The sequence below is a fragment of the Rhinolophus hipposideros genome, assembly GCF_964194185.1.
Source record: "Rhinolophus hipposideros genome assembly, chromosome: 17".
Lineage (NCBI taxonomy): Eukaryota > Metazoa > Chordata > Mammalia > Chiroptera > Rhinolophidae > Rhinolophus > Rhinolophus hipposideros.
In genome coordinates, this window is record NC_138063.1 from 54,058,396 (window position 1) to 54,070,972 (window position 12,577).

Here is a 12,577-nt window from a genome sequence, read left to right on the forward strand (position 1 = left end):
TAACTAGATGGTAACTTACTTCTATGATACCTATAGAAAACTGCTAAACATTTTTAAATAAAAAAGAAAATTAGGTTAATATATTAATCTATGATTATGTAAGACAAATAGGGAAAATTCTCTTTGACCTACTTAGTTAAAGTGACTTTAAGAATTAGCCATTCACTAAAAATTGGCTTCACCTAAAACCTACCGCTGAAAGCATTAGTTTCAAACAAGCTGCAATTCAAAGGATCTGGTCAAAGAACAAGAGAAGAAAAAAGGCTGTGTAAACTACATAGTTCAAACAAAGAAGGTCTGAACAGTGACCTCCACACTCTTGATACTTACCACGAAAAAAAAAATCAAGCAATGTAAGCAAAGCCTCAACCCCAGACACCATATAGGTCACACAAATCTCCAGAAAAGCTAGCAAGCAACTAGAATGACCTCCTTCGCTTATGGCAGGTCAAAAGAAAATAAAAGTCAAGAGTATCTCTTAGGAAAAGAAAATAATGAGTCATACATAGCACTTCCCAAATAATTATGAGTTGGGTGCTATCCTGATTTAAACAGCAGACACCATTCCCCTGACTCACATACTTCAGCCCACTTTTACTAGAAACAGTTTTTAAAGCCTAATGTTACAGAACTCTGAGACATATCCACACCTTTCAACCCATTCTCTTTCACTGATTTTAATTGCTCCCACTGTGAACAACCAAGAACCTGTCCTGGGGCAGGTGGAATGAATGCAAGCTAGTCTGTAGGAGACAGAAAAGTTGTGGGGACACTGGTGTAATTCAGGGCCTATTGGGATTTGTTCCCAGAGTTGTTGATGGTCCTCCGTCCCAGCATGCCCATTTCAGGCAGCTGCCCAGTTTTTGACTACTTGAAAATGAATCTTCACCAGGATTAATTCCTGCCCGAGAGGAATCACAAAGACACCCAGAAGGGGAACCAGGGGACTTTCAGAGGTCAGATCTCCTTAGTGAGAGAATCCGTGTGTGGAATCTTGCTTGCTGCTTCCCTGTAACATCTATTCCCATCGATGAAATGCTTTCTGCCTTTCTGAAGGAGTTTGCTAGGTCTCTGACATCTCTGGAACATCAATCTTTTCTACTGCCTGGCCTGGTTTCTGAAATTTGCTTGTTTGTATTGTCTGATCCATCACTAGTCTCTGACACTCACTAAGTTAGGCTTTCTCTGGTTCTACGTCCTAACTAGTGACTCTTAACCAGGTTCTGGCTGCAATGGAGACACTTTCAGAACTGTTAGTGCTTCACCGTTGCTTTGCTCCAAGGATGGCAATGTCACTGAAGGCTGCCAGTACCATCTTAGAGGCCAGTCTGGGCATCTAACTCATTTAACAGGAATGAAAATCTTCCTCTTCCTGAAAAAAGTCCAGTGAATGTTCAGATAATAACTCCTTTATTTAGATTTCCTACTAAAAGCTTTGATCAGATATGGCTCTGATCAAAGCTTATTTTCATTTTAAAAATGTTACCTGGGATAAGCTAGCAGAGATTAATAAAGTGAAGCAAGAAACATTAAAGTTAGATTTCTCCGAAGAGAAAAAAAGAGTGATGGAAAAAAAGTCTGGTGTTGGGAGGTCTAGTTTAGTAGGGATTCTGCTACTTAAAAAGTTATGTGACTTTTTACACTTGGTCTCTGTCTCCACTAAGGGCTCAGTTTTATCACTGAAAAATAATGATGTTGAACAAAATTTCAAGAGCCCTTCCAGTTTAAATTTTTAAAAAGTCAGGCATTCTCATATATTGCTTGTTGGAATACTGGCAAGTTAATGAGCTATGCAATCTTTGGAGTTACACTTGGGTTTCAAATAGGACTCTATCACTTACTAACTCCTTAACAATCTAAGTTCAAAGACAGTTTCTGGTTTTGCTTTCCTTATCTTTTATATAAGGATCATAAATACTTTCCAGGGTCTTTGTGACGACTATGAATTTATAATACCTAAAGTATAACACAGTTATTAGCTTAATAAAAAGCAGGTATTGTAGTTTTCTTTAAGGAACTTGGCGATATTTTTTAAGAGCTATAAAAATGTGCATTCTTTCATGTAGAAAATACTTCTAGAAATATTCTGAGAAAGATTTCGAAACAAAAATGTACCATCAGGATGTTCACAATAGTACTGCTATTTGTAATGGTAAAAAATTGGAAACAACCTAAATGTTCCAAAATAGGGGACTGGTTAAATATGGTAAATTATTATGATGGAATACCACACATATTACGTATCATGTTGGAAAAGGACATTTAATGAGGTGGGAAAATGCTCATGATTCTTTTTTTAGGTAAAAAATGTGGGTTAGTTCTAGTTCTAGCAGAATGGCAGATTTGATAACCTATTTCTAAGGCCTAAAGAGATTTCTGGACTACTACAAATGGCCAAGCTTAACAACTAGCATCTTTCAAAATACACCAAGCCCAGATTGAAGTTAATGGTTATTATTTAATTATTATTTAACTATTATTATTATTATTTAAATGTGCAAAGCTGTCGGGTAAGTCTAAGAGAAAAAATCAGTTTGCTGGTTTTGCAACTGGAGTTCTTGACAGAAAGGGGAAAAGAAAAATGTATCTCCCGGATTGAACAATGAACTTATGGCATTAAGAAAATTAAAATGCAGGCCAGTGTCTTACAGTTAAAATTACTAAGATGGAGTTTTTGTTTTTACATAAAGCAGTTGAGTTTACATTGATAAAGTAAATAACTCATTAATATTCTATTTCATAAGTATAGTTGATTTATAATAATATGTTGACTGATTATAGGAAATTCGGAACTAAATGGGGATTATTTAAGTAGTAAACTGTTCTTCGTGATAATTTGAACCCAAATTTAAGTTAAACCTCAAAAACAGCATTGGGCAATAGGAAATTTCTGGTGGACCGTGTAATCAAATAAAAAGCATACGTATAGGTGAGCAAAGGTGATATTCTGCAATGGTGGAAGGTATCCCTTAATATGAAGTCCCAATGGAAAAGGAAGTTAAATGAGATCATGTATGAAAGAGTTTATCATAAAGCTGGTATTTTGGTGGCAAGAAGGTATTTCTTAAAATGTGAAAGAAATCTCTAATGAGATAAGACATGGTAAGTTAAGAGGAAAAATTTAAACATGCATAATAGTATTTCCCACATAAGTAGGACATAAAGTGCTCAGCTTGCAGCTGGAAACATCACTGCTTCTTCCTTAAGGGGAGGTTCTGGTCTCTCCTTCAAACACTGCAACTGTTTCAGTATGGAGGGTAGGCAAAGAGGCCTGTGCAAGGAGCAGGGGAGGCAGGCAAATCCATTAGCGAAAAGTTCAGTGTTAGCTGAGTACTGTAATTTCCTAGTGGAACACAGTTTTAGAATGGAAAAGGAATCTCACGTTGCTCTATAAGGCCTTAGGGGAGGCCCCAGAAGATGGTGGGTGGTGGCTGGCTCCAGTCTCCGCCCTCGGTTTTTGCTGACACACATTGCGCTTCTGTATGTTTGATGTGAAAAAAAGTTTGGGTGCTTAAAAAGTTTGGAAAACACTCGTTAATGGGAGGGAAGGAAGAAAAATGGGGAAATAGGTGATAAAACTGAGAGGATGGAAAAAAAAGAATAGGACCAGCTTTTCTGAGATTTCTCTTTATTTGGTCTGTACTCTCTTCTAACTATAGCCCCGAGCCTTCACTTAAGTCTTGTTCATGGTGCAACCTCAGCCAGGAACTCATTAGATAAGTCAGCATAGTTGATGTAAAGAAGAGAGGTTGGAATCAGATGCTTCCCCGCCCTCAGGGAAAGTCTGGGCCAGTAGGGGAGAAATACGGAAACCTGCTATGACTCTGCATGGCACGTGTCACACAACTAAGTTGGAAAACCTCTGCCATGCTGTTCTGCTCACTTGCTCTGTCACCCAAGTCCTACCTCTTCCATGAGGCTTCTCCATCTCCCCAAGCCCGGTGGTGGCACACCACATCATACACCACGCAGCCTCAGACAGCGCCTGGTGGGCCATGTGTGCTCCCTAAACACGTGTAATGATTCTCAGGTATATGTTTTACAGTTCCCATTCAGACCATAAGCAATGGGAGGGCAAAGCTCATCGCATTTCTGTCTCCCCCTTAGCTCTTACTGAAGGCATTCAATAAACATTTGAATGGGAAAAATTGGGTGGCAATGGGGAAAACAAAGTTGGTGAAAAGAACAAATGAGTTACAGAATATATAAAAAATAGGGAACGACATTACTATAAACTGTGAATGAAGACAGTTTGTGCAATGTGACGTGGGATGTATCTGTCTGTATTTGTGGTCATTTTTATAAGTGAGCAAATGTGACCCGAGATAAATCAATCTTGGTTGAGAAATTCCTTGACGTCAGGAATTAATTAAGGTGGGGAAATGAATACCTACCCATCAATTTGGAAAAGGCAGAATTCCTGAACATCTTTTCCATGTTCATACTTCTCGGCAGAACTGCCAGGTTCTATCATTGGAAGAGACCTAAGATCCTGGGATCAACTCCATCAACTCATTGGACGGAGGACACTGATGGCTGACAAGATGAGGGACCTGTGCTTGTGCCCTGTCTACACAGCCAGAGCCAGAACACACAGCAGCTTCCATGTGGACAACTGTCATCACTAATTCACATTGTAAGGAAACGTAGTTTGAGTTTTGAGGTTACTTTGTTGATATCTATAGAAACGTCAGTTAATTATCAGGCTTTACAACAGACATTCTTCTGAGTTGGCTGTAATCAGTCAATACATAATTTTAAAGTAGCTAAAGTTAAGAGAGCTTTTTAGGATGAACACAAGTAATCTACCACTATTAAATTAAAGCCGAGTTTCATCAGTAGAAACTATTGAAACTTTGATTATTACGAAGTCCAAGTTTGAAATTTAGTTGTTTAAAAATAAAAGCTTCTGATTATCTGTGTTTTCTAAATGTTAAAGTTTGAACATATTTATAAGTTTTAAAATTACATTTAGAAGTTTTAAAAGTCTATATTCAGAAGTTTGAAAAAAAAGAACATAGGCATTTCCACATTTAGTACCTTTGATTAATCTATCTTTAGTACTTAAAAAAACATCAATTTTAAATTGCAGCTGAAGGAAGGAAAATGCTTCGTGCCAGGCCCTTGTCTAAGATCATTTACTTTATTCCATGAATCTCAGATTTCCACTACCACTGACTAAGGAATTATGATTTATCGTGGCTTAAAACAGCAGCCAGTGACAAAGGTCAGAGTTAGCTGAAACCTAGCTCTAACACTTCTCTTTTCAGTACCTTATTTCTTGTTTCATATCTGAATTGATGATGGGTAGGTGTGCAAAAATGTTCTTCCTCTGATTAAGAGAACTGTGTCTAGCAAATCATCTCAAGATTTAGATTTGGGATTAGCGCTATATCTTCAATAAAAGGACAACTAAGATTGTACAGGCTGCCTACTAGTCTAATGATGGCCTGGTGTATAGTCTTGTCTCAGGAAGTGAGTGGAGGAGGACAAAGAAAGGAGTCAAAAGTGGGTCAGTGGATGTGAAGGAGGAGTGCTCTCTGTATCTATAAACCAATGCGGTCCTGACAGAGCTCTCTATGAGGGTGGCATTGTTATCTGCACCATCCAGTATGGTCACCATTAGCCCCATGTAGCTACCAAGCATTTGAGAACTGGAACTGAACTGAGTTTTAAATTTATTTAATTTATTTTAAATTTCAATAGTTACAGTGGTTAGTGGCTACCATGCTGGGTAGTGCCACGGTAGATGCTTTTTTAACTTAAATTGTTGTTCTCACAGGTTAGTATGAATTTATCTAAATACATGAGTGTCTACTGGGTCTTAGGAACTGGGGATATAAAGTAAATTCAGCACAGTGCCTACTCCCAGGGAGCTGGCACTCTAGTGGGAGAGAGAGAAATCAATGGATAAGGATATTACAGTGTTAAGTGCCCTAACATAACAGAGAGATGGGAAGGTTATTACAGAAGCACAGGAGTCTTAATGGGTTAGTGGTATCAGGGAAAAGAGAAGGTGGGGTATATGCTGACTGTTAAAGAATAAACAGGAGTTAGGAGTGAGGGAGGGAGTCAGGAGTTAGGACACAGAGTTGAAGAATGAGGGAATGTGCAGAAAGGAACAAATGGCTGAGTGTGGCTGAAGTGTAGAGTGTGAGGCAGGGAGTGGTAGAGCAAGCATTGGATCACCGAGGCTCTTACACATCTCATTAGAGAACATGAACTTAATCCTGTAAGTGGTGGGGAGCCTTTAAAAGATTTTAAGTAGGATTGACAAAGACTTTGGTGGTGAGTGCAAGATGGAATTGGGGAAGCTAGGAAGAAGAAAGGTAAGATATGACTGATGAGAGAGAGACAGCACGTGTGAGAGAGTGCACACTGGTCAGGCAGTAATAAGGATAGTTCTTTATTATTCTTAATGTTTGAAAAACACTTAGTAACAAAATTGTTATTCTTAGAATTTCCTGGATTAGGGATGGAGACTGATGAAAGGGGAGTTAGAAAATAATTCCTTAGATTCCACCTTGGATGAATCTGGAGAGAATGGAGCCAGCAACCAAGATAGCAAAGAGAAGACGAGAAGCTAACTGTCTGTGTTGTTTGGTTTGGCAGGGGAGAGGGAGAAGGGAGGGAACAATATAATTTTATTTTACACAAGCTGAGGATCAGGCAGTGGAAATACAGCATACTGATGCTGCAGACAGAGGCTTGAGAGAGATTTGGGAAGCATCAGCATCAGGACGGATGTGAGATTTTTCCCTCAAAGGGCAGTAGATGAAAGATGAAATCTGGAGAACACTAGCAAAGTTTTCTTTCTGAGGCTTGTCTGTTGCTATTACCAATACGGAAATAACAACTCTGTGTGTGTGTGTTTGTGTGTGTGTGTGTGTGTGTGTGTGTGTGTGTTTTAGAGAAAGAAATAAATGGATATTACAGTAAGTGTTTTTAATGGAAATGTTTTTCTTTTTCCTTCCCCCCCGAAAAAGGAAAGATATTTAAGATAATATGAGTTTGAAAACTGTTGACTTACTTTAACCCCACTATCATCTATGATTATATCAATATTTCAAAACTTATTCTATAAACTATAGGTACGATATTGGTCTTTACTAAGTAACAGAAAGTAATCCACTGTTTTATTTCCTGCTAAACTAATGAATTTTAATCCTAGCTTTACTGTTTGAAAAATAGGAAGGGATAAAGGGACAATTGAAGCAATGTGATTAGTAAACAAAGTCAGAGCGAGTTAGCATCCCGAACTTGGAATCAAGATTCGTGAAACGGGACCCCATGGGACCACACCTCGGAGTCAGAGCTGTCCAGTTCAGCCAGAGTTGGAGCTTTCAGGAGTTTCTTCCGCTGCACAGGTACCTGCTGCACATCATTTAACCCATTTTCTGTTTGTGATGTTAAACCTCCATTCACCATCGATGATTCCACCATGTTCTTTGAAGAATCAGGGGTACTTCCATCTGGTAAAAGAAAGAAGAAAGCTTATCTTTTCTTGCGCCAAGAAAGGTAATCAGTGGACTAAATGTAGTTTTCACACAATTACAACGCACAGGCTTGATACAAAAATGTCACTCACATACAACACAGAGGCTTGATACAGTAATGCCTACATATATAAAACATTTTTGGCAGCTATTAACTGTTGGATTCCATTAAAGAAAACTGACTAATTATATATTCACACTTATAGATTAGAATTTAGAGCTGGTAGAAATCCTACAGATATAACTGACTTTAACTTCTCTATTTTCAAGAGGCCCAGAGAGGCTAAATTTACTTTATAGCCTTTAACGAGCTAGTGATAGATGGTTCAAAGTGATGGCATGCATAAAGCCTTATTAGGCTTATGGCTCTAAGATACGAAAATGGTTTGATTTAAAATAGCTAATAATCTATTTATATAAACATGAAACACAAAGAATTTTGGATACATTCCCTCTGATAAAACTGATTTAGATTATTCAGAGCTCAAATCTGGATGGAAAGGCAATATAACAAATGAAAGATATGCAGCAGTACAGAGCAGAGTACAGAACACAGAGTACTGAGAACAGAGCAGAGTGCAGAATATAGAGTACAGATTATAGAATATAGAGTACAGATTATAGAGTACAGATACAGAGTACAGAGGATAGACTACAGAGTATAGAGTACAGAGCACAGAGCACATAGTACAGAGCACAGAGTACAGAGCAGAGTACAGAGAACAGATGACAGAGTATAGATTGCTAGTTACCTAACCTCGTTTCCTCATCTGTTAAATGTGCTAAAAACAGACATGGCCTTGCTGTGAAGATTAAATAAGTTAACAATTGCAGATAAAATACTTTTTTTTTTTAAATTAAATTTATTGGGGTGACAATTGTTAGTAAAATTACATAGATTTCAGGTGTACAATTCTGTATCACATCGTCTATAAATCCCATTGTGTGTTCACCACCCAGAGTCAGTTCTCCTTCCATCACCATATATTTGACCCCCTTACCCTCAGCAGATAAAATACTTAATACTGTGTGTAAAAAAGGCAGAGCACAATGAATGTTAGCAATAATTAATGCTGATCTGTATCTTTATTAGCGAGTTAACCAAGGCTCAGACTCATTTAGCCAGAGTCACACAGCTGATACCTGACTCCTTATTAGTATCCATTCTAAAGCTACTTTTATTTTGTTCTATAGCTTGTAATTTTCCAATGCAAGCGGAATTAATTTTCTTCAGTATTTCAAATGAAATGTTAAACATGGACTAAGTTTAATAACTAACTACTAAATCAGAGTATTTAACAATGAGAAAAAGCAGTCACTGCATAATTTAAGTTCTAAACCAGCACCATGAACTGTGAACACGGAACAGTCTGTGAAGCTCCTGTGGTTGGGGGTAAAGGGTACAATAGGCACTGAAGTGAAAAAGTCATGATTAATGCTCCTTTAGGAAGGGAAAACATTGTAACTGAAGTTATTATAAAATATTCTATTAATAGTTTCCCCCAACATATAATATTTATGTGCTTGAAGTATAAGAGGTAGATTTCCACTAAACATTCAGCATTTGTGTTCTAATACAGCGTTCCTTGACATCGTTTAAAAGAATCATGTACATTATTTATTACAAATGACATATATCTAATTTAATATTTACAATTCCTGCTTATTTTTAGATTATCAAGAAGGCCAGAGAACATGCCCTTGTGAACTGGAAGGGTTTGAGTAGGCAAAGAAGGAAGGAGGAAAGGAAAAAGGAAGGAAGTAGACATACCTGTCAATCATTAATCATTTTACATACAATTTCTAATAGAAACCTTGACAACACATGCATTAATTTTGTTATTACCTTTCCAAGTATTAAGTAGCTAGAACAAATGCATAACTGGGGGAGGAGGTATGCTGAAGGGGACAGAAGGGCAAAAGCAGTAAGTTTTTACACAAATTATAAAGTTTAAAATCTTTAAGTAAATCTTTCATAAGGAGCTGTAGAGAGCAGTAGGCTGCCACAATTAGGAGAGTAATTTAAAAGTTTTCCAGAAAGCAAAGGAAAAAAAATGATTGGACTAATCGGTTAATTCATATTTAAGGAAAAAGGAAGTGTTTAAATATAGTCTTGAAGTATATTTTAAAAAATCTTATACCATAGTGTATCTTATTTTACGCACTTGGTATAGAATTGTTCATGTCATAGTAGTCTTTCAAGAGAAAGCACAATATTAAAATCACACACATCTCTCACCCCTCTTAGCTACCCTTATTTCAATCAAGGCTCCCAAATTGGAGGTATGGTGAGAAAAAGAACATAATCAGCTTCCCGTTTCATATTCCCAATCTGCCAGGTCAGAGCTTCCCTAAGGATGAAAACACTAGTAGGGCATAGAGGAACACTGCAACAGTTTTAATGGTTATATATTTATTTTACTGTTTCAGAAAAAAATAACTACTACATCATATACATAATTTTATGGATTTTTTGCTTAAGACATTTTTAAAAGTAATTTATGGTAGATTTAAAAAAAAATTAAATAGTACTGGTGTGCTAGGCACTTAGGTCTGGCAAAAATCATAAGGGTGGTATCTGAAGTTTAGAAAACACTGTTAAGTGATAGTGGCTACCATGAGTTTATTTCATTCTCAGTGAGATTATTTCAAATCTCAGGGGATTTGAGAAATTACCAAATAGCTCTCTAATTGCCTAAACACTGTACTATGAGACTGATAACTGTATTTGAGCTCACTAACTGAAACTACTAAAATAAACACCTTGTACTAAATTCAAAGCTTTGCGATAAATGGAATTAATAAAAAATATACTATGTAAGTCAGGTTTCTGAATAATCTCCACATATAAGACTAAATACTGTATGTGATTTTATCTCATATTACATATTGTAAAAGAACCAGTATGAACATATTTTTAAGAAATGTTTTAAAGCAGTTTGATTGACTTATTCTTTTCTGTTTAAATGTATGAATCCTCATTATTAATTCAGTGTATTAGGTGAGAAAACCAAATACTTAGATGAAGCTTTGTACTTCCGTATAAGTCAGAATTTCTTGAGAAAAAACTGGTAATATTTATAAGGAAGCAAAATATTTAAGATGATAGATATGGCTTTAGAGGTCACATACCTTAGATTCCAAACCTAAAATGTATAACCATGATATTAAATACTATATGTAATAACTTTATATAATAACCAGTTGCTGCCTTATTTAGTGGGAGGAAATATAACTGGGATACAGATTATATATTTAATATTTGCATTGGAAAATTAAATTATACTTACTTTAATTAATGATGAATGGATTGTTAGGATTTACCACTAAGAATTAATATTTCTAAGACATGCCTAAGGCTACAGGATATACTTTATTATGTCTTATTCTGCACTTAAGTTTAGAGGCATTATCTATACTAGATGTTTAAATATTTACTCCTTTGTTTGTTAATTTTTCAACTTTGAGAAGAAATGCATTCCAATCTTTGCATTTAGGTTAGAAGAATGAATCAACCTTTTCCATTTATAATTTGGGACTTTTTAATTGATTAGTCAAAATACAACAATGAAAATATAAAAGTAGCACAAGAAATCAAGAATGAAGCATGTGGAAATCATGAAGTACACTAAGGTATGAAATAAATTACAGCAAACGATAAGCAGTGAAAGCAAACAAAAATGTTTTGCTCCTCTTATATCAAGGAGATTAAGCACCAAGAACTTTCTTCCCAACACAGAACCCATCATATAAGCTATAAGAAGACAAAGAACACCTATATCTCATGCATGTGGCATGCATACTGTCTAGTCCAGCCACCTGTGCCTAACCTGTGTGAGCCAATAGTCAATGTGTTTGGGTAGCCAGCCGCTTTCATACAGTCCACCGATGGAAACATCTCAATGGATAGTTAGAAGAGAGAGTCTGTAATATATACTGCATATATACTGCCAACTTTGGGGGAGTTGCAGTAACATATATATTCCAAAACATTTCTGAGTTTATTTTTCAGACCAAATATTTTTATGACATTACTCTGGTTGATAAAATGAAAAACTTTTCAAATGAATAAAGAAAATAGAAAAAGCTCTTCAGTGGTCAGTCAAAAGTAGTAAGTGAAGTTTATAAAATATTTATCTGAGTTTCTTGAAAGCACAAATATTAGTCATATCTGAGACCTACAAATATAAACAGAAATTTAAAAAACAGCTGGGAACTAATTTAGCAGTTGAAAGGTACTCAGTAAATATTCATAGACAGAATATGATACTACAATGCTCTGACTCTTTAAATATTAATTTGTACATAAGGCATGCCAACAATTCCATTGCAAGTAAAAAAAAAATTCTGGAAGAAAATATTAGTCCCAACATCTTATCTCATTTTATTTTCAAAACAGCAGCTTCCAAAATTAAAAACTGTAACTTGCAAAATAATTTATTGGGATTAAGTTGGCTTGGAAAACTCGCTCATATATAGTTTAAAAACTCAATTTAAAAGGACGGTTGACTTTACAGATCAAGTTTAGTCATTAATAGTTACTTGTTTCACTATTAATCCCTGTCTATTTAAAAGAAGGGGTCTCAACTTGTACTACAAACCTGGGGCACATATTTCACAACCAAAGCCATTACAATACTTTTCTGTTTTTATAGTCTTAATCAGCACTCAGATTCATTTGTGACTGGGCTCTATCTACAGGAAGCACAGAGATAGAAAAGACAGCTCTTGCTCATCAACTGAGGAGCGGTGGTCCTCTGAAGGAGCCGGCAGTTTTTAGTTTAGCTACTTAAGTGCTTTAGAGAATATGAAATGTCAAAACTGTTTCTTGACAGTTTTTTTCTGTTCTCTTAAGGCAAAGTTCTATTTTAGACTTTCACAGCATTGCTTTAGAAGAGTGGGTGAGTGGGAGCGACCATTAGGATTGACAGCCATATTCCATAACCATAGGTATACCATAATGGTTCTTCCACAATCCCTTGGTAGGCAACAGATTTATTGCAGTTCTAATTTTTTTTTTAAGTACATTGTTTTCAAATAAGCAGAAAGTATTTTTTTAACTGACCACAGCTTAGAATAAG

The 12,577-nt window shown here is 36.1% G+C and overlaps 1 protein-coding gene across 5 annotated transcripts in view; it reads right to left on the reverse strand.

Annotated features, from left to right (window-relative positions):
• The window catches only part of SPIRE1 (spire type actin nucleation factor 1), a gene marked incomplete at its 5' end in the record, with an annotated part of 256,517 nt that overhangs the window by 28,703 nt on the left and 215,237 nt on the right, over window positions 1–12,577 (reverse strand). For all 5 annotated transcript variants that reach the window (XM_081078392.1, XM_081078390.1, XM_081078391.1 and 2 more), the window contains one exon: window positions 7,303–7,472. In XM_081078392.1, the coding sequence (XP_080934518.1) occupies window positions 7,303–7,472 (170 nt within the window). The remainder of the gene's footprint in view (window positions 1–7,302; window positions 7,473–12,577) is intronic.